The 18,807-nt window shown below is 45.5% G+C and overlaps 1 protein-coding gene across 1 annotated transcript in view; it reads right to left on the reverse strand.

The window, feature by feature from the left end:
• SPTLC1 (serine palmitoyltransferase long chain base subunit 1) overlaps positions 1-18,537 on the reverse strand; it is a 205,640-nt gene extending 187,103 nt beyond the window's left edge. The window contains exons 1-2 of the mRNA XM_029618817.1: positions 18,330-18,537; positions 1,636-1,743 (exon numbers count right to left, since the gene is read on the reverse strand). Coding sequence (XP_029474677.1) covers positions 1,636-1,743; positions 18,330-18,383 — 162 coding nt within the window. The 5' untranslated portion in view covers positions 18,384-18,537. The remainder of the gene's footprint in view (positions 1-1,635; positions 1,744-18,329) is intronic.
• Positions 18,538-18,807: the final 270 nt, after the last annotated feature.

Here is an 18,807-nt window from a genome sequence, read left to right on the forward strand (position 1 = left end):
ATCCCCCCTCAGCCGTCTCTTTTCCAAGCTGAACAGCCCTAACCTCTTCAGCCTTTCCTCATAGGGAAGCTGTTCCATCCCCTTTATCATTTTGGTTGCCCTTCTCTGTACCTTCTCCATCGCAACTATATCCAGACCAGAGGTGGGCAAACTACATCCCATAGGAGATTTTTGTCCAGCCTCTTGCTGGTAGCCATAATTTAGAGGCCTCAGTTTTAGCAGTGGCAGACTACCGGTAGCTGAGTGCCATGCACTAACTCAGCCAATTGTTAAAAACTACTGCAGCAGCTTGCATATGTTACAAGCTGGGTTGCTTCTGACTACCAGTAAGGCTTTCAGCTTCTACATGATGTCCCACCTACCACCACCAGATTCTATGGCACCAGTCCCAGCTGTGGTGCAATTCTTACAAAGGAATATGCCTATCAGCAAGCCAATGTCTACCAGCTCATAGCCTGCAGGATTAGGGCAGGCTAGATGCAGCCCCGGCTTCAGTGCCGCACACTGGTTTTTCGCTACTGCCACAACTGTGGCCTTCACCCAAGGCTCTACTGCTTGATCACTGCTAATGCTGGACCCACCTTCTGCAACTGCAATAGACTCTCCCTTGTGACCCCCTACAGTAGCCTACTTCTAAGCATCCCACAGCCTGACATACCATGGCCCAGAAGTTGACAAAACAAGCTTTAGGCCTGTGTGACCTTCAGCCCCACTTCAACATATATTGGTTGGAAAGAGAGGCTGAAGGGGGATAGAAAGGAAAGAGAGAAATGGGGTGGGGGAGAGAGTGATAAAAGCTGGAGTAGTTGATATATGTGTGTAAGACACAGCTAAGAGCTAGTGTGCAAGTGGAGCAGAGATGAAGAGAGACTATGAGTGGGAAGCTTGGCTCTACCATTTTGTTCTTTTTCAGTCATATTTCTCATTTGCCCAAAATACCTAAACAGCATCTATTAAGAAAAAACAGTTGTCCTGGTCTTTAATTGGTAAAAGATGCCACAAATTAACCTAGGTTCCAGCTATATTTCAATTACATAACAGCAAATAACCGTACTACTAATTGAAAGTTTGACTCTCAGGACTTTTCCCCTCCAAATTCTTCACTGGCCCCTGAAAACAACTCCACACCCAAAGCTAGCCCCCCAGCCTTTAAAAATGTAATCCACCCCTTAAATGGACAGTAAGAAAAACAGATTCCTTCAACATGCAAAACTATTTTACTACTTAAAGTGGCAATATATTTTCCATAGGGAATGAGTCTCTCAGAACCTACATTCAGCCTGCAGCCTTATAGGCTTCTGTAGTAGAGGAAACAAGATGAAGAAGTGGCTTATTTCAATGGCAAAAAAATTAAGATGTTCAAAACAGAATAAATCCGAATCAAAATTAAATAGTATTGCACTTGTACCAAGGCATGACTTGCTTTGAAAAGATTAATCACCAACACAACAGAAAGCATCTGATATGTATTAAGTTAAGTCATCTCAACCACTGACAAAATCCTGAGAGACATCTTGTTTTGTTGTACGGCAGAAAAGCCACACTAAGCCACAAAAGGGAGGGAGGAGCCTCTTTAAAAGAAATCCCTGGGTATGAGATTTAGATTGCCACAAGCGTGGGCTTCTGCCTCCTTACTTTTTCTGTCAGGTCAGAGCGTTCTTGAAGCTTGTAGGTCTTGGAGAAAAGAAGTCTGATTATCCAGAGAATTAGAATGCCTTCCAGAATAAGATGATATGCAGGAGCCTGGAAAGGACAAAAAAAAAAAAAAAAGATTCAAAAGAAAATATTTTTAGCATGTAATTAACATGGCTGTATAGATCCTGGAGAAAACTGGAATCTTTGTAGGCCATGATACCTTTTACTGCACCAACAAAGATATTGGAATACTGGACCATGCCAGACCACAGAGGCCCCCTTCTTTGGATAAGCTTTCAAGGTCACCCTTCAGAGACTAAGTTCTATGACCTCGCTCATGTTGGTGACTTTTAAAAGAACCATACAATATTGAACAGGAACTCGTTTCTTACAAGCACTTAACATTTCTAAATAAGACTGTGATAGGTACTTTGTGAACTGGTCTAAAAAAAAAAAAAAAGAATCCCACAAAAGGATCCTTCTTAAGCAAGGGTCCACTGTCCTTTAAACAAAAAGGCTAAGTTGGAACCCACAAAACATTCAGTCATAGAGCATTATTTTAGAACAAATTATTTCCAGGGGAGCTTTTAAAATATTCAGAAAACTCAGGCATTAGCCTAAATTTTTATTAGCCAGGGCAAAATTATTTTTCTTGTAAAGCTTTTGTTCTCTGTTTTGTTTTATGAGTTAAAAAAAAAAATATGCGCTTTTACTCAGATTTTTGTTTTGTTATTTTTGGAAATATTTTTTGCTTGGATTTTTCTGTTTTAAGACAAATTGTTTGGGGGGGGGGGGGGTTTTGTCTTTATATAAAATTTGATTTACTTATATTCCCCATATCCAAACAAAACATTTGCTCAATGCAGATTACATAAAAAGGGAATGAACACTTCCAAAAATTACAGTATAAAAGTAAAATTATAGTACCAACATTACATTATAAGAAACCTTTGCATAAATAATTTAAGAATAAACCATACATATTAAAGTCAATTCACTTAGAGAATACAGATATCTGTAACTTACGCAGAACATAGGCAAATACCGTCATGAAAGGGGATATCACCTCAAACAAAACCCTCCGACCACCACAAACGTATAAAATGGTGAGATTACTTACCTGATAATCTCGTTTTCCTCAGTGTAGACAGATGGACTCAGAACAAGTGGGTATAGTGTGCTCGTGCTAGCAGTTGGAGACGGATCTGACGTCAGCACGGATACATATACCCCCACAGGAAGTGAAGCTCTTCAGTAATCTTCCTTGCAAAAGCTGTTATGGATATATGTGTACTGACGATCAATGAAATAGTGAAAACAGGATTCCCCTGACCGATTGATAGGAACTGGAGACCGCCAGCATTCCCAACCGGAAGGCGTCGACACCTGGTAGAGTGGACGCACTCATGTAAGAAGTGATAAGGCTTACCTTGAATCGGTGAAACTAATGTACACTGGCAGCCGGGCGGGATGCTGAGTCCATCTGTCTACACTAAGGAAAACGAGATTATCAGGTAAGTAATCTCACCATTTCCTGTCGTGTAGCCAGATGGACTCAGAACAAGTGGGATGTACAAAAGCTTTACTCCCGGACTGGGCGGGAGGCTGCCTGAGGACCATGTAAGACTGCCCTCGCAAATGCTGTGTCCTCCCTGGCCTGGACATCCAGACGGTAAAACCTGGAGAAGGTATGGAGGGAGGACCATGTCGCCGCTTTACATATTTCTGCAGGCGACAGCATCCCAGATTCTGCCCAAGACGCTGCTTGGGCTCTGGTAGAATGAGCCTTGACTTGTAGAGGCAGTGACTTCCCGGCCTCTACGTAGGCCGCCCTGATGACTAATCCAGCAGGCAATAGTGGGCTGTGAGGCTGCTTCTTCTTGTTTCTTCCCACTGTGAAGGACGAACAGATGGTCAGTCTTTCGTACTGTTTCTGTCATTTCCAGATATCTGGGCAGCAATCTGCCAATATCGAGATGGCGTAGCAAACACCCTTCTTCTGATTTCTTCAAACCCGCCGTGGTTGGCAAGGATATGGTCTGATTGAGGTGAAATTGTGAGACTACCTTCGGCAAGAAGGATGGAACCGTGCGAAGATGGATAGCCCCTGGAGTGATTCTAAGAAAAGGATCTCGGCAGGATAGTGCTTGTAGTTCCGAAATGCGGCGTGCTGAACACACAGCCAGAAAGAACACCATCTTCAAAGTGAGAGAATGGAGAGACAGGCCCCGAAGGGGTCTGAAGGTGGATCCCGCGAGGAAATCCAAAACTATGTTGAGGTTCCACAAAGGCACTGGCCACTTCAGTGGCGGACGAATGTGCTTGACTCCTTTCAGGAAGCAAGAAACATCTGGATGGATGGCAATGGTCTTGCCATCCCTCCTGGGACCATAGCAAGACAGCGCAGCCATCTGAACCTTGATGGAGCTTAGGGAGAGACCCTTCTGAAGCCCATCCTGCAGGAAATCCAAAACAATAGGGATTGTGGTCGCATGTGGATTGGTGCCGTGAGCGTCGCACCAGGCTTCAAATATTCTCCAGATCCTTACGTAGGTGAGGGAAGTGGAAAACTTGCGAGCTCGGAGGAGTGTATCTATCACCGGCTCCGAGTAACCTCTTTTCTTCAGCCTAGCCCTCTCAATGGCCAGACCGTAAGAGAGAATTGAGCTGGATCCTCGTGGAGAATGGGACCCTGACGGAGCAGGTCCCTGAGAGGAGGCAGGGGAAGGGGTTCCCCTGCCAGTAGTCTTCTCATGTCCGCGTACCAAGGTCTTCTTGGCCAGTCTGGTGCCACCAGAAGAACTAGGCCCCGGTGCTTCTGAATCTTGTGGATAAGGGTGCCCAGCAGGGGCCACGGAGGAAAGGCATATAGCAGGGTCCCTGGAGGCCATGGCTGAACCAGGGCGTCGATCCCATGAGAGAACGGATCTCGCTTGCAGCTGAAGTATCTGGGTACTTGAGCGTTGGACCTGTCCGCTAGTAAGTCCATGTCCGGGATCCCCCAGTGATCCACAATTACCTGGAAGGCTGTGGGTGACAGCTGCCATTCCCCCGGATTTAGGCTTTCTCTGCTGAGGAAGTCTGCCGTGGTGTTGTCCCTTCCGGCAATGTGGACGGCGGAGATGTCCTGAAGATTCGCCTCTGCCCAAGCCATCAGCGGAGCTATCTCGAGGGACACCTGTTGGCTTCTGGTTCCGCCCTGTCGGTTGATGTATGCCACCGTGGTGGCGTTGTCGGACATCACTCTGACTGCTCTGTTCCGCAGTCTGTGGGCAAATTGCAGGCAGGCTAACCGGACTGCCCGTGCCTCTAGGCGGTTGATGTTCCACCCTGACTCTTCTCTGTTCCACCGCCCTTGCGCGGTGAGTTCTTCGCAGTGTGCTCCCCATCTGCTCAGGCTGGCATCTGTGGTGAGCAGAGTCCACGTGGGGGCGGACATCTTCGACCCCCTGCTTGTGTGGTTGGACTGCAACCACCACCGTAACTGGGTCCGCACTCCGGCTGGCAGAGGTAGATGCATAGAATAATTCCGGAAGCGAGGGCTCCAGCGAGAGAGCAGGGAGCGTTGTAGAGGTCTCATATGGGCCCTTGCCCAGGGTACTACTTCCAGGGTGGATGCCATGAGGCCGAGAACCTGCAGATAATCCCAAGCTATGGGCCGGCTGGCTCCCATCAAGGACCGGAGACGCGTTTGAAGTTTTAATCTTCTCTTGGTGGTGAGACTGACTGTGTCTGCCTGGGTGTCGAACTGGACTCCCAGGTATTCCAGAGACTGGGAAGGCTGTAGGCAACTCTTGTTTAGGTTGACTACCCATCCCAGGCTTTCCAGAAGGGCGATCACTCTGTTGGTTGCCCGATGGCTCTCCTCTCGTGATTTTGCCCTGATCAGCCAATCGTCTAGGTAGGGATGGACAAGGATTCCTTCCCGTCTGAGCGCCACTGCTACCACTACGATCACCTTGGTGAAGGTCCGTGGCGACGTGGCTAGCCCGAAGGGCAAAGCCCGGAATTGGAAGTGTCGTCCCAGAACCTTGAAGCGTAGGTAACGCTGATGATCATGATGAATCGGGATATGTAGGTAGGCTTCTGATAAATCTAAGGCCGTGAGGAATTCTCCTGGCTGTACTGCGTTCTTGACTGAGCGCAGAGTTTCCATGCGAAACCTCGGGACCCGTAAGTATCGGTTGACTGACTTGAGGTCCAATACAGGCTGAAAAGTGCCCTCTTTCTTGGGTACCATGAAATAAATGGAATAATGCCCAGAATCCATTTCCCGTGCAGGTACCGGGATTATGGCTTTCAAGGACAGGAGCCTCGCCAAGGTAGCTTCCAATGCTGCCTTCTTGTGGATCGGACACGGAGATTCCACAAACCTGTACGGAGGGAAATGATGGAAGTCCAGATAATACCCCTCTCGGATGATGGCGAGGACCCACTGGTCCAACGTAATCTCGACCCATCTGGGGTAGAAGAGGGTTAACCTGCCCCCTATGGCTCCATCCCCCGGATGGATCGGCTGATTCTCATTGGGAGGCGCGGCCGGGCCCTGAACCCGAGCCGGCTCCCCTCTTCTGCTGCTTGGTCCGAAAGGACTGGTTCCTGGCCAGAGGACGAGGTGCCTGGTAGCGACCCCTGTAGGGAATGAAGCGTTGGGAGCTTCTACCTTGGGAAGGCCGTGGAAAGGTGCGCTGGTTCCTTTTGAACCAGTCTTCCGGCAGTCAAGGTATTGGAGAGGCACCCCACGTGCTGGCCAGTTTATCGAGGTCGCTGCCGAACAGGAAAGCACCCCTAAAGGGCATTCTGGTGAGGCGTGTCTTCGAAGGAGCATCAGCTGACCAATTCCGTATCCAGAGCTGCCTCCTGGCAGCTACAGAAGATGAGATCCCCTTGGCTGTTGTACGGACTACGTCGGATGCGGCATCCGTGAGGAACGAGAGAGCGGACTCCATGTCCGCTGCTGGAGCATTGTTCCTGACCTGTGACAAACAGGACCGCGTCACCACTGTGCAGCAGGTTGCGATTCGCAAAGACAGAGCTGCCACCTCAAAAGTCTGTTTCAGGATAGCGTCCAGTCGCCTGTCATGAGGTTCCTTGAGGGCCGCCCCCCCTTCAACTGGAATGGTAGTGCGCTTGACCACAACGCTAACCAAGGCGTCCACCTGAGGGCACGCCAGCATCTCCTTGATTGCCGGATCCAGGGGGTACATGCCTATCAGGCCCCGACCCCCTTTGAATGAGGCTGCTGGTGCAGCCCATTCCAGATCTATCAATTGCTGTGCGGCTTGCAAGAAGGGAAAATGGCGGGCTGTAGGACGAAGACCTTCCAGCAGAGGGTTCTGTGTAGATGGCCCCATAATGCTGGGGCCAGTAATATCCAACTCCGCCAGGCACTGAGATACTAGGTCGGAGAGATCTTCCTTGGGAAAGAACCGCCTCATGGTTCGATATGGCTCAATCCCCGAGGGAAGTTCCCCCTCCTCGGAGGGTTCTGATCTGTCCTCTGAAACATCAGGGTCCGCCTGAAGCGGACTGCCCAGAGGCGGGTGTGCTTTTCCACGATAAGGGCGCGAAGGTCCAGGGGCAGGATCCGCTGGAGCAGCAACAGGAGCAGCAGCAACAGCAACAGCAGGGCCTGGACGGGAAGCTGATTGCATCTGTACAAAGGCATGGATCCCCTTAAAGAGATCCACCCAGGAAATGGAAGTGGTCTCAAGTCATCGGGTTACCAAGTCCCCCGGGATCCCAGGTTGGTCGAGACTGCCCGCGAGATCCGGGGTGGCCCCTGGGGAACTGTCAAACAAACCTCGGTTGAGACTGGTCCTGGCCCGAGGCTCCCACTGCCTCCTCACATTGGGCACAAAGGGAGTCTGGCTCCTCGCTATGCGTGGCCCTAAGCTGGCATGCTGAGCAGAGGCCGAGGGCTTTCACGCCTGAATTCAGGAGGCGCCGCCGCCGGGGACACCGGGGTGTCTGAATGTTCCATCGCTGAAGAATATGCGCTCAAGAATATGCGGCAGCAATATGCGCTCAATACAATATGCGTTCAATAATATGCGGCAGCTATATACGCGTAATACAATATGCGCCCAATAATATGCGGCAGCAATATACGCTTATTAGAATATGCGCCCAATACAATATGTGCTCAATACTAAGCGGCAGCTATATGCGCTCAATACAATATGCGCTCAATACAATATGTGCTCAATACTAAGCGGCAGCTATATACGCTCAATACACTAAGCGCTCAATATACTAAGCGGCAGCTATATACGCTTAATACAATATAGGTGCCTATCATGGGCGCTCAATACCTTAACAAGGCCGACAAAATGGCGACTTCTGCGGCGTGCCAGATACCGGCAACGCCACCGATCCTCGTACCTCGGAGACCAAAAATAAGAGATGTACGCCTTACCTGATCCTCGGCGCTTCCCGGCTGGAACCCGGGCGGTCTCCGGCTGCGGGGGAGGGGAAATACCTTCACCGTCGCGCTTGAGGAATGCACCCGCTGCCTCCCAAGTCCACGCCGGGACCGAGGCGCCTCTCAGCCCGACCCAAGCCCTTCTTGCTCGGGGGCTAGGTGCCTGCCGCGATTCGGCCACCGGACCGAGGCCTAAACCTCCGAGGGATCACGGAAATCACCTCGGGAAACTCAACTGGGGGAGGGACCGAATGGTATCACCGCAGGAGTGCAGGGCTCGATGTTCGTGTAGAAATTTAGTAAGTAGAAAGTAGAAAATAGAAAGTAGATTGGAAACACGCTCAGCGAGCGTGCAGGCTCTCCAAACTGCTTTGGAGACGGAAATTACTGAAGAGCTTCACTTCCTGTGGGGGTATATGTACCCGTGCTGACGTCAGATCCGTCTCCAACTGCTAGCACGAGCACACTATACCCACTTGTTCTGAGTCCATCTGGCTACACAACAGGAAATAGCCAATTTCATAGAGGAAATCAACATAAAGCAAATCCCAGAGAAAAATCTAAAAACAGCAGCCCTATTTATATTCTACCTTTGGGACTTGTAGGTATTTTCTTAGCCCTCACAGTACTTACAAATTCTAAAGGCCTCATTTAAAAAGCTATTTTAGGCCCTTTACCGCGCAGTAAACATCTTAGCACAGTGATAGTTTCTTTATTTAAATCTGAATATCTTTCATTATTCAGTCACTGGCACCACACAAATGCACACTAATTGGCTCATTCATACCCTAAAACAAGCAAATCCAATAACACCATTTACCTCAAAAATTGCAAGCTGCAAATCCTGAAGCTTCCAAGGCCATGTCTTAAAGGGGCTAAGTGGCCCTGATTAACACCCTTCCTGAGGTGCACAAAAGACCCCAGGGGTGTCCACAGACCTCCTATCCCATCACCTTCCAAGACAGGCCCCATCCCTCAAAAAAAAAAAAAAAAACAAAAGAAAAAAAAAATCAGACCCTTGGAGGCCAGGCTGCCCACTCTTCAATACTTACACTAGAAGCCCTATTAGTGCAGTGGGAGCCTACAGTGCTACCTAGGCTCAGAGTCCAGCAGCCATTTTTCAGCATGGACTCTGCCTTTGCTTCTATCAAATGGCTAGTGCCATTTTCAAAAAGTCGCCATTGGGCCTGAAGCCAAGGAGGCACTGCAGGTGCCCACACCACCACTAGGGCTTCCGTTTTAAGTACAGGCGATGGGTGGAGTCTGCCTCTGAAGTAAACTATTTTTTAGATTTTGGACACCTCCTTGTGTGGCAGGAGGTGAAAAAGACATCCAGTGCAACTCTCTGAGAAGATCAGAAACCCTACTCCTCACTTTCTTTCCCATAATCACATGCACAGCTGCCCTTTGTAACAACTCAAGTATGTGAATGGAGATCTTGGGTAAATCTAAATAGGCTGTGATCTCTCCTTTCTTCCAGCCTCTCTTTTGTTCAGGCAGGAAGCAGCCTCTCCTGGGCCCAAGCCAAATCCAATTTTTAGGTGATCTGGCACCCAGGAATTTTCTACCCCCAATTATATATAAGGTACTGCAAAGGTTGCCAATACTGCTCACTAACACTGTCCCGTAGTATAGATCTGCCATAGGACTTCATCAAGAGTTGCATCTCAATACCAAGTGGCCAACTCTGTATTGTGTGCCATTTCAAGTTAACAGATGACGAAAAACTCTGCCAGTATGCATGGGAGTTATAAATAAAAGGAAGCTTAATTTCTAATAAAGGACAGCAGAAATCATTAATTACTATTTGTTATAGTTAATGCAATTTTGGTGCTCATAAGAGATATTGGACACCAGTCCTAATGCTGCCTTGCCTTCTTTGAGAATGGAGAAATTGAATCATACCTGTTGATTTCCTTTCCAAGTCCTGCTAGTCCAGTCCAGATTTGTGGATTTACTCTGCCTATCAGTTGATGAAGACAGAGGATGCACCCTTTTTCCATGACATCACTGGTTATAAGGGAGGTGCAGAATAGGCTCTTGTCAATATGCTTTTGTTAGGATATGCGTTTCAGAGTAGGCTCACAAGCTGATGCTATAGGGTGCGCCCAGCCTAGTGCTCGGGTTTACTTGCGGTTGGCCACGTGTTTGGGGTGCACAATAAACATCCGATGCAGAAAAGAGATTAGCACGTTTGAAACACATGCCAACAAAAGCATACTGGACAATGCCCATCACATTTAAATTCCATGTAAATGAAGACATTAGCTATTAATGCCCAACACACATTTTTGTAGGTGGTGTGAAGTTAACTCACAGTCAAGGGGCTCATAAGAACATAAAAATATATGGTTCTGTGTTGCAATAAATGCATCCTCCTCCTTAGTATCATCCCAACTATTGAATTTACTGCTTCCAGTGGAGAAAAATATATGTTCCTTGACTTGATCAAAAAGAAGTACAATTATTATGGTCACACAATTTAGACTTGTAGCAATGGCCACCTGATATAATAAACTTCAACATTAAAATCAACAAAATCTATGAACTTCAGCAAAATAACCAAAAAGAAGCACACTCAAAACAGATGCTCGTATTAAGTGCCGTTGCAATGGTTGCCTGATGCAAGAAACTCCTTTGAGCATCAAGAATGCACAATTCTCCCTCAGCATGCCCTTTTTTACACTGCCCCAATTTCACTTTCATTTAAATATTGCATCGGGTGCACAGAGGATGTAGATGTCAGTGTGTTAAGAAACTGGGCGCTCAATAAGAGCACCTGTTTTGAGCACACATCTTACTGCATCAGCTTGTCAGTCTTTGATTTATCTACCTGAACCATAAGTCTATAAAAGGTGTATACCCCGGCCTCTCAATGCTATCCATTGTAAATTGAAAATGTAATGCAACTGTTAGATAAAACTTGTTTTCCAACTTATCTTGAGGCGACTCATAGAAAAATATGAAAAGAAATCAAATGTTTATCAATCAATCAATAAATGAGATCCATAAAGACAGTTGCTGCATTTCCAGGAGGGGGCTGGACTGGTCTAACTGGACACAAGGAAAGGAAACTACTAGTTACGATTCAATTTCTCCTTCCTTATCCCTCTAGATCAGTCCAGCCTAGTGGGAAAAACCCAAGCAAAAACTAGTCAGGGTAGAAAAGATGTAGTTGATCAAAAGATAACCAAATCATAGGATAAGACTAGGAAAGGGTTCCTGCAAGAATGGTCCTGCAATTCTGAAATATATCTAGCAGAATAGGCAGCCACCAAAAATACTTTGTAAGGAAAGGTCCTTTAAAGAAACTTGTTTCAGTGGTTCAAAGTGTAAACTCACCAGAGCCTTGAGAACCAGATAGAGGTCCCACTGAAAACCAGGGCTATGAAAGGGCTGCCGGATATGTTTAATGCCCCAAAGAAAGTGGACTACATCTGTACTGAAGTCCCTTTGCAATAACTGCAACCTGAACCTTTACAGAATTAAATGCCAACCCTTTATCAAAGACTCTCTGAAAGAAGGCCATAGTAGATGGAATGCCTACCCCCCAAGGGGATACCAAAATCTGCATAAAAGCTTTCAAAGAAGCACCAAACATGAATATATGCCAAGGTGGAATTCTTGTGGGCTTTTAACATGATTGAAACAACTAGGGAAGAATATCCCTTCCTATGCAGGTGAGCCCTTTCATGAGCCAGGCCATAAGTGAGAATGGTGTAGCAGAACTGGTAGTGGGCAATACATCAGTAGACCATAGATTTCGGGTAGCCAGAAGGGCTCAAGCTAATTGTCTTACCAGATCCATGCACCAAGCATTCTTGGCCAATCAGGAGCAACCAGGACCATCATGGAGGATTGGTCCTCGAATCCAGGGATGACCAAGTCCTGTCCTCAAGAGCCACAAACAGGCCTGGTGTTTCAGGATATCAATAATAAATATGCATGAGAGAGATTTGCATACAACGGAGACAGTGCATTGTAGCTTTTTATTATGTGAAATTAAAACAAAAAAAATAGTGTGTTGAAGCGATTCAGTACTTTTATGTACAAGAATGTTAAAAAAAAAAAAAAAAAAGCCCAAAAAAACCAAATTCCAGACAATCAAAATGTCAAACACAAAGGAATCGGTAATCCAACAAACTTTTTCATAAAAGCTCTTCCATCAAAACAGCAGATGTTTTGTAAGTCATAGAGTCTCTGTCCCGGTTCCCGCTATTTTATTGAGACTTGGCGTCCTTGATACAAAGAAATGTCATTTAAACTCCCCTGAAGAAGCTGCGTTTCTGCAGTGAAACATCGGCCGCTGTCGGGGCGGACTAAAGTACATCAATTGACGGGATATAATGCAAAAATAATATAACACTGTTTGGGACACACAGTTACAAATATTTGTTAAAGAATTCGGCATTTCAATTTGTTTATAAGTACTGTCATCTACCCGCAAATGATTAGAAGTCCGGGCGGTTCTGACTCAGAACACGCCGACAGGCTTGCTGATGCGGCGTCTTCATAAAAATAAGATTTTCCTTGTCATTCTGTCTATGACTTACAAAACATCTGCTGTTTTGATGGAAGAGCTTTTATGAAAAAGTTTGTTGAATTACCAGTTCCTTTGTTGTGTTTGACAAGAATGTTTTAAAACATGTTTTGTTTTGCACTTTTTTTTATTATATTGATATAAAGTCTATTCATAACATTACTACTTGTAGGGGTTCCCTGAGTGAATTCCCATTCTGACTTGACCATTTGCTTCAAAACCTTATGGAGGGGAAAGGCCTCTGAATCTCCTCCAGAATGGGATCTCCCATGGTGTGGGAACCAGCAGGGAGCTATTTTAATTTACGTAAAGAGCTTTGTATGCCCAGGTGCAAATAATAGTGGAACAAAACAATTACCAATAAATAAATGAATAAATGTGGATCAATATACTATAAGACTTTTTAGCCATGAAATTAAAGCATGCTGCCTTGCGTCTTTTTCTTAGTCTGCTTAGTAGTAAACAAGCTGAGATAAGAACATCTGTTGACTGTTGGAGAAGGTCCAGTGCCTGAACTGTCTGGACTCATGCAGTAACAGGATGAATCATAAAGCATAAATCTTGCTGAAATTGTAAATTCTAATTAGAACTGGCCTAGAAAAACCTGAATTATAGCCAGAGAGGAGAGTATAAAGTTAATGGTAATTAGCAGTGTCCCTTAGATCTCTAGAGGGAGAGAGCCATTAGCCATCCCATGGTCTTTCTCCGGACCTGTGTCCCTCAATGTTTTCACAGATACGTTGACTCACAATAGGGGGACTATGAGGGAGGTATCTTTATCTCTTATTATTTTTCATGCTGTTTGCCTTTGTTGATTTATGCAATATTTACTGTGATTCTGTTTGCCATTGCTGATTTTACCATATTTTATAATATTTAGTAAACCAAATATTTGCTTTTACAAATCTGTTGTGTGTTCTTTGACATAATTACCACCACTCATCCCACCATTTACATATTTTCCTCAACTTTGGAGTCTGACATCCTGAGCACAGTAACCACTCAAGTAATGAGGGCAGAAAGCTCCTGCTTACAAACGAATCTAACAACCAAGGAACTTTTTTTCTCAGAGGTACACGCCAGTTCTTTCCAAAGGTCTGAAGAAAAAATAGACAGAAAGTCATCAACCAACTCCAATCCCCTAGAGGACTCAGGCGCAATAGAGGTGCCCAGGCAATCTGCTACCTCTGGGGGCCTTCCTTGACCGCTTTGGAGACAAGACGTACTGGTCCAATCAACTTCCCAGCCTAAGAAAAGAGTACTCCCACCAGGCTTCTGCACAGTGCAGAAGCCGGGTACGTAACCAGCATGAAATCCGGCGAAAAACATGCACCTGGGGGGGGGGGGGGGGGGGGAGACACAGGCACCAGCTCCTGAGGGGGCTGCTGGCTGCTACCTCCCTGCTGAGAGAAATACAGATATGGACGCTGCACCTCTCAAAGTAGAAACCTCAGAGGGTCAAACTGGGGAAGGCTGGAGATGTGAGTGTTATAAGGCTGTAATATCTGCCACTGCTGCAAGACGATTCACTGCTATCCCTGCAGCTAACTGATCCCCTTTCTCTGCAGGCCCTGTGAGAAAAGGATCACAGCCAGTAAATCGATGGCAGAAACAGAAGACTCCTCATCCCAAACATCAGGTGGGGCAATAAGAGCCTGTGCTGCTGGAGATGCACCTACAGCCACAATTCATACTGGAAAAAACAGGAGAACAGACAGTAACACAATGAAAGTGTCCCCAGCAAGAGGGAGAAGATCTTCTTCTGCAGATTCCCCTTCAACACTTACCCTTCTCAGGAAGCTGCTGCAAACCCTCCGCTGAATCTAGTTTCTGCCTTTTTTTTTTTTTTGGTAAACTTTGTGTGATATTTGCAGCAAGCAAAAGAAGAAAAAGGAGAGGAGAAAGAGGGGGGGTTGTCTGAGAATTCCCACATTTGCCTCAATAGGGGGGAGTCCCCCCTTCCCAAGGCTCCACCAGGCCAGAGGACACTTGACCAGAACTTTTAGGATGCCTGGGATCAACCCTGAAGATTGTTTGCACAGTAAACAATCCTGCAAGCGCTGCTCAATGATGGAAATCCTCCCTAAGTATGACTGCTGCCCAAGGAGCCAGGCAATGCTTGCTCTGGGAGGGTGCCTAAGGCTCTGGGAGGTTGAAAATCCTGCTGCACTAGTCCATCTGTGTCCACGAATTGCTGGAGACCGAGACAAATAGCAGGTACCTAGTCTGCACCTCCTTTATAGCAAGTGATACTGTCATGGGAAAAGGTTGCATCCTCTGTCTCCATCAGCTAATAGGTGGCATAAACCCACTAGTCTGATCTGGCCTAGCAGGATAAGGAAGTCACAATTTCATGAAGGAACTTGAGCAGCAGAAGAAATGGGCATCATTAGTGTTATCCATCCACCATCTCACGGTTGTACAGTGGAGAAGTTAAACTAAATGACAGTTTCTAAATAATTACTAATATGTGCCCTCAGTAAAGATAAAAACCAAACAAGGAAAACAATTAGAAATGCCATAAGCAGTCAAGTAAAAAAAAAACTAAAGACACACCTTGAACCACAGAGCAAATCATCCATAAGCCCCTGTACAAGACTAGCTGGAAAAACACAATAATGAATGCCTTGGATTATGTTTTGGCAGTGGGGCTTGGCTGCGAGCACCCACTACATAAATTCCTTCTCAAAGCATCTCAGTTCTACTGGTGGTCACTTCCTTAAAATGAAAAAACAAAAACAAGCCAACCAACCTTGACAAACCTTTGGGCAGCCGAGTATATGGGGATCACATACCCAATACAATTGGACATTCCATAATTTTAGCAGTGATTTTCTCCAGATTAGTCTAAGGATTTTGCAGCCCAGTGCAAGGACAACAAGCCAAAATAGCAAGGTTTCAGCCCATTTCAAAAAATAAACATCTAGATAACCATTTTTCTTTCGCTATACACAACCAAGAAGAGAGATGCTATATGAAGGCTTTAAAAAAATGAAAATCATTAACAAAACAGAGAAGCAATTTAAGTTTAAAAGAAGTTCTAGAACAAAAATAGGAACAAAGTGAGGAAGCATGATGTTTATGTACTATTAGTTTTCATTCACATGTAGTTGGTACACCTTTTACTATACAACTTTTCTAAACTGCATGATACACAGCACAAACCTTCTGCATCAATTAAAACTTGAACTTTAAATCACTATTCCGTGGCCTTGACTGTACTAGCAACAGCATGTTACTTACAGCAAGGAATGCATCAGCAGCAATGTTTACTGGGTAAAAATGTGACTACAGCAGTGGCCAATTGTTCAAAAAAAGATACCCCTTGTCAAAGACTTAAATTGAAACACTGTAAACCAGATGTTATACCTAAGAAACAAGTACATGCCTGAACTTGAAATTACATGGTAACATAATAAATAAGAACCTAAGAATTTGCCATAGTGGGTCAGACCAAGTGTCTATCAAGCCCAGAATCCTGTTTCCAACATTAGCTAATCTAAGTCACAAGTACCTGGCAAAATCTCAGACAGTAAATAGATCCCATGTTACTATCACGCAGGGATAACTAGTGGTTATTTCTTAAATTACTTGGTTAATAACAGTTTGACTTTCTCCTCCAGAAATTTGTCCAAACCTTTTTTAAACCCAGCTATGGCTTATGGCCTTAACCACATCCTGCATTAATGAATTCCAGAGCTTAATTTTATGTTGGGTCAAAACATTTTCTCCAGTTTGTTTTGAATGTGCTACTTACTAACTTCATGGAATGCCCCCTAGTCTTTGTATTTTTTGAAAAGTAAACTACCAATTTACATTTACTCATTCTATTCCACTCATGATTTTATAGACCTATAATATATCTCTCTCAGCTATCTCTTCTTCAAGCTGAACAGACCTTTAGTCTTTCCTCATAGGGGAGCCATTCCATCCCCTTTAACATTTTGGTCACCCTTCTTTGTACCTTTTCCAATGCAACTATATCTTTTTTGAAATGGGGTGACCAGAAGTGCACACAGTACTCTGTGCGGCCTCAAAACATTCACCATTTTATTCTCCATTCCTTTCTGATGGCAGATAAACCGAATGGTCCACCCACTCTGCCCAGCAAGTAGCTTATGATAGTAACTGCCGCTCTATACAGGTTATCTCTATGTTTTCTGAGAGTTTGTGCACTTGCTGCTTGTCAACAGTGAAAGGTCTCCCAGAATTACAGGAAGACCATTCAGAACAGAATCTCTCACATAAACAGCTGTGAAATTGGCTCTTTATACATGATTTATGAGATTATCATGTGAATATTCAACAAAGCACTTTATGCTTAATGAAGTCACTGCAGATTACATTTAGATATGAAATATTTGTTTCACTTCTAAAAAGAAATTAAGATCATAGAAGCATATATGACTATATCCATAGCAATTTTCACTAAGGAGTGTTTCATACCTCTTTACTGGTAAGTTATAATTACTCAAACATAAAAAATTAAATTAAATTTAGAAAAAACTCATCTCAAGACTTGTTGTTGAGAGTCTGGGTGGGGTTATTTGTGCCCCAAGTACTGCCTAGTACTTTTCAACAGAGTGAAACGTTCTAAGGCAGAGATTCTATATCTTACTGTAGGTTTGACAAGTTCCTATACACCAAATTCCTGTACACATGGAAACCCCTTGTTATTTATAAATTCCTGTACATTGCACTCATCAACTCAAAACTTGGTGGGAACTAACAGCATGTACATACTAGTTAAACTATTGAAAAGGACCACAGCAAGACAACTTGGATGCCGAATTAAAGCAAGGGAACCGGTTTGCTCATCTACTCAGAATACTCCATAACAAAAGAGGAAAGGCAATCAAACTGACTTGGATAAGGGGTAAAATCCTGCAAGTGATCAAATATATATGAATGACTACTGGCAAGGGAACCGGTTTGCTCATCTACTCAGAATACTCCATAACAAAAGAGGAAAGGCAATCAAATTGACTTGGATAAGGGGTAAAATCCTGCAAGTGATCAAATATATAATGAATGACTACTGGCAGATATTCTTAGCCAAAACAAAGCAGATGGGACCAGACTGAGGAACATAATAAAAAACAAACATTAGGCTACACTGAGACACTGCCAAACGGGTATCACTCCTAGAGTTCTCCTATGAAAATAAACCAAGATCATCTGAAAGCATCTATGAACCACCTTCTCAGAGCTTTTGAAAAAGACAAACTGTCTCCATGCTGTGCCAGATACGGGTGGTGACGGAAGGGGGGTGAGGGGAGGCAGGGGAAGGAGGCTGCTCGCCCAGCTCAGTTGACAGATGGTTATAATAAACGCGTTTCATCATTTCAACGGGTCAGAAAGGGACAAAGAGACCTACAGTGACGGCACATTTAAACCTCTACTAACTCTCCGGTAACCGGTAGGGTGACGGCTCCCGTTATCCCCACTTCAGTCGCAAGGTAGGCAAACGAGTTATTCCATGAAGGCACAATCGTATCTCCGCTGCCCCCCCCTACACCACTACTAGGAAGACTGGAGAAACTGGTAAAAAGACTTGCAAGGGCCGGTGCCACCAAGATGGGGAGCAGCGTGGAGACTAAAGCCAGCCGCTTGGAAGTTTCACTTCGGAGCAGCGCCAGCATCTCGAAGGCTCAAGCGAACCCCAACTTCACGCGGCCAGGCCGGGGACTTTGCTTTCCCGCCGGTCCCGCCGCCGCCTCCGGCCCTCACCTCATAGAAAGCCTGCACCATCTCCACCAGCACCCACTGCTGTCCCGTCGCCATGTTCGCGCTTCCGGGTCGGGCGGCCGTGGGCAGTTACGTTTGATGACGTCACGAGCCGCCGAGGCGTGTTCCTTCCATCTCCAATGCCTGCGCTTAGGCTGACAGGGGCGGGGCTTCTAGGGGGGAATCCACGTGGAATGCGGAGAGCAAGCGTAAAGTGATGTGCTGTGTTCCCTGAGTTTGTCTGGCTTGGTGGGATAGGGATGTATATACACGTGCACTGTAAGTTACACACTCGCACGTTCACTCTCGAATACAAATGCCCGCTCGCTCACTGTTTTTACTCTTATCCAGTCGCACGCCCGCTCACCGGAGCTGCCAGGTTTGCATGAAAGAGCAAACACTATTTTCCAAAAACACAAGCCCAAAACATGAGATTAAAACTACATTTATTAGAAGGTATTTGTACACAGAAAACATTTTA

The sequence above is a fragment of the Rhinatrema bivittatum genome, chromosome 1, assembly GCF_901001135.1.
Source record: "Rhinatrema bivittatum chromosome 1, aRhiBiv1.1, whole genome shotgun sequence".
Classification (NCBI taxonomy): Eukaryota; Metazoa; Chordata; class Amphibia; order Gymnophiona; family Rhinatrematidae; genus Rhinatrema; species Rhinatrema bivittatum.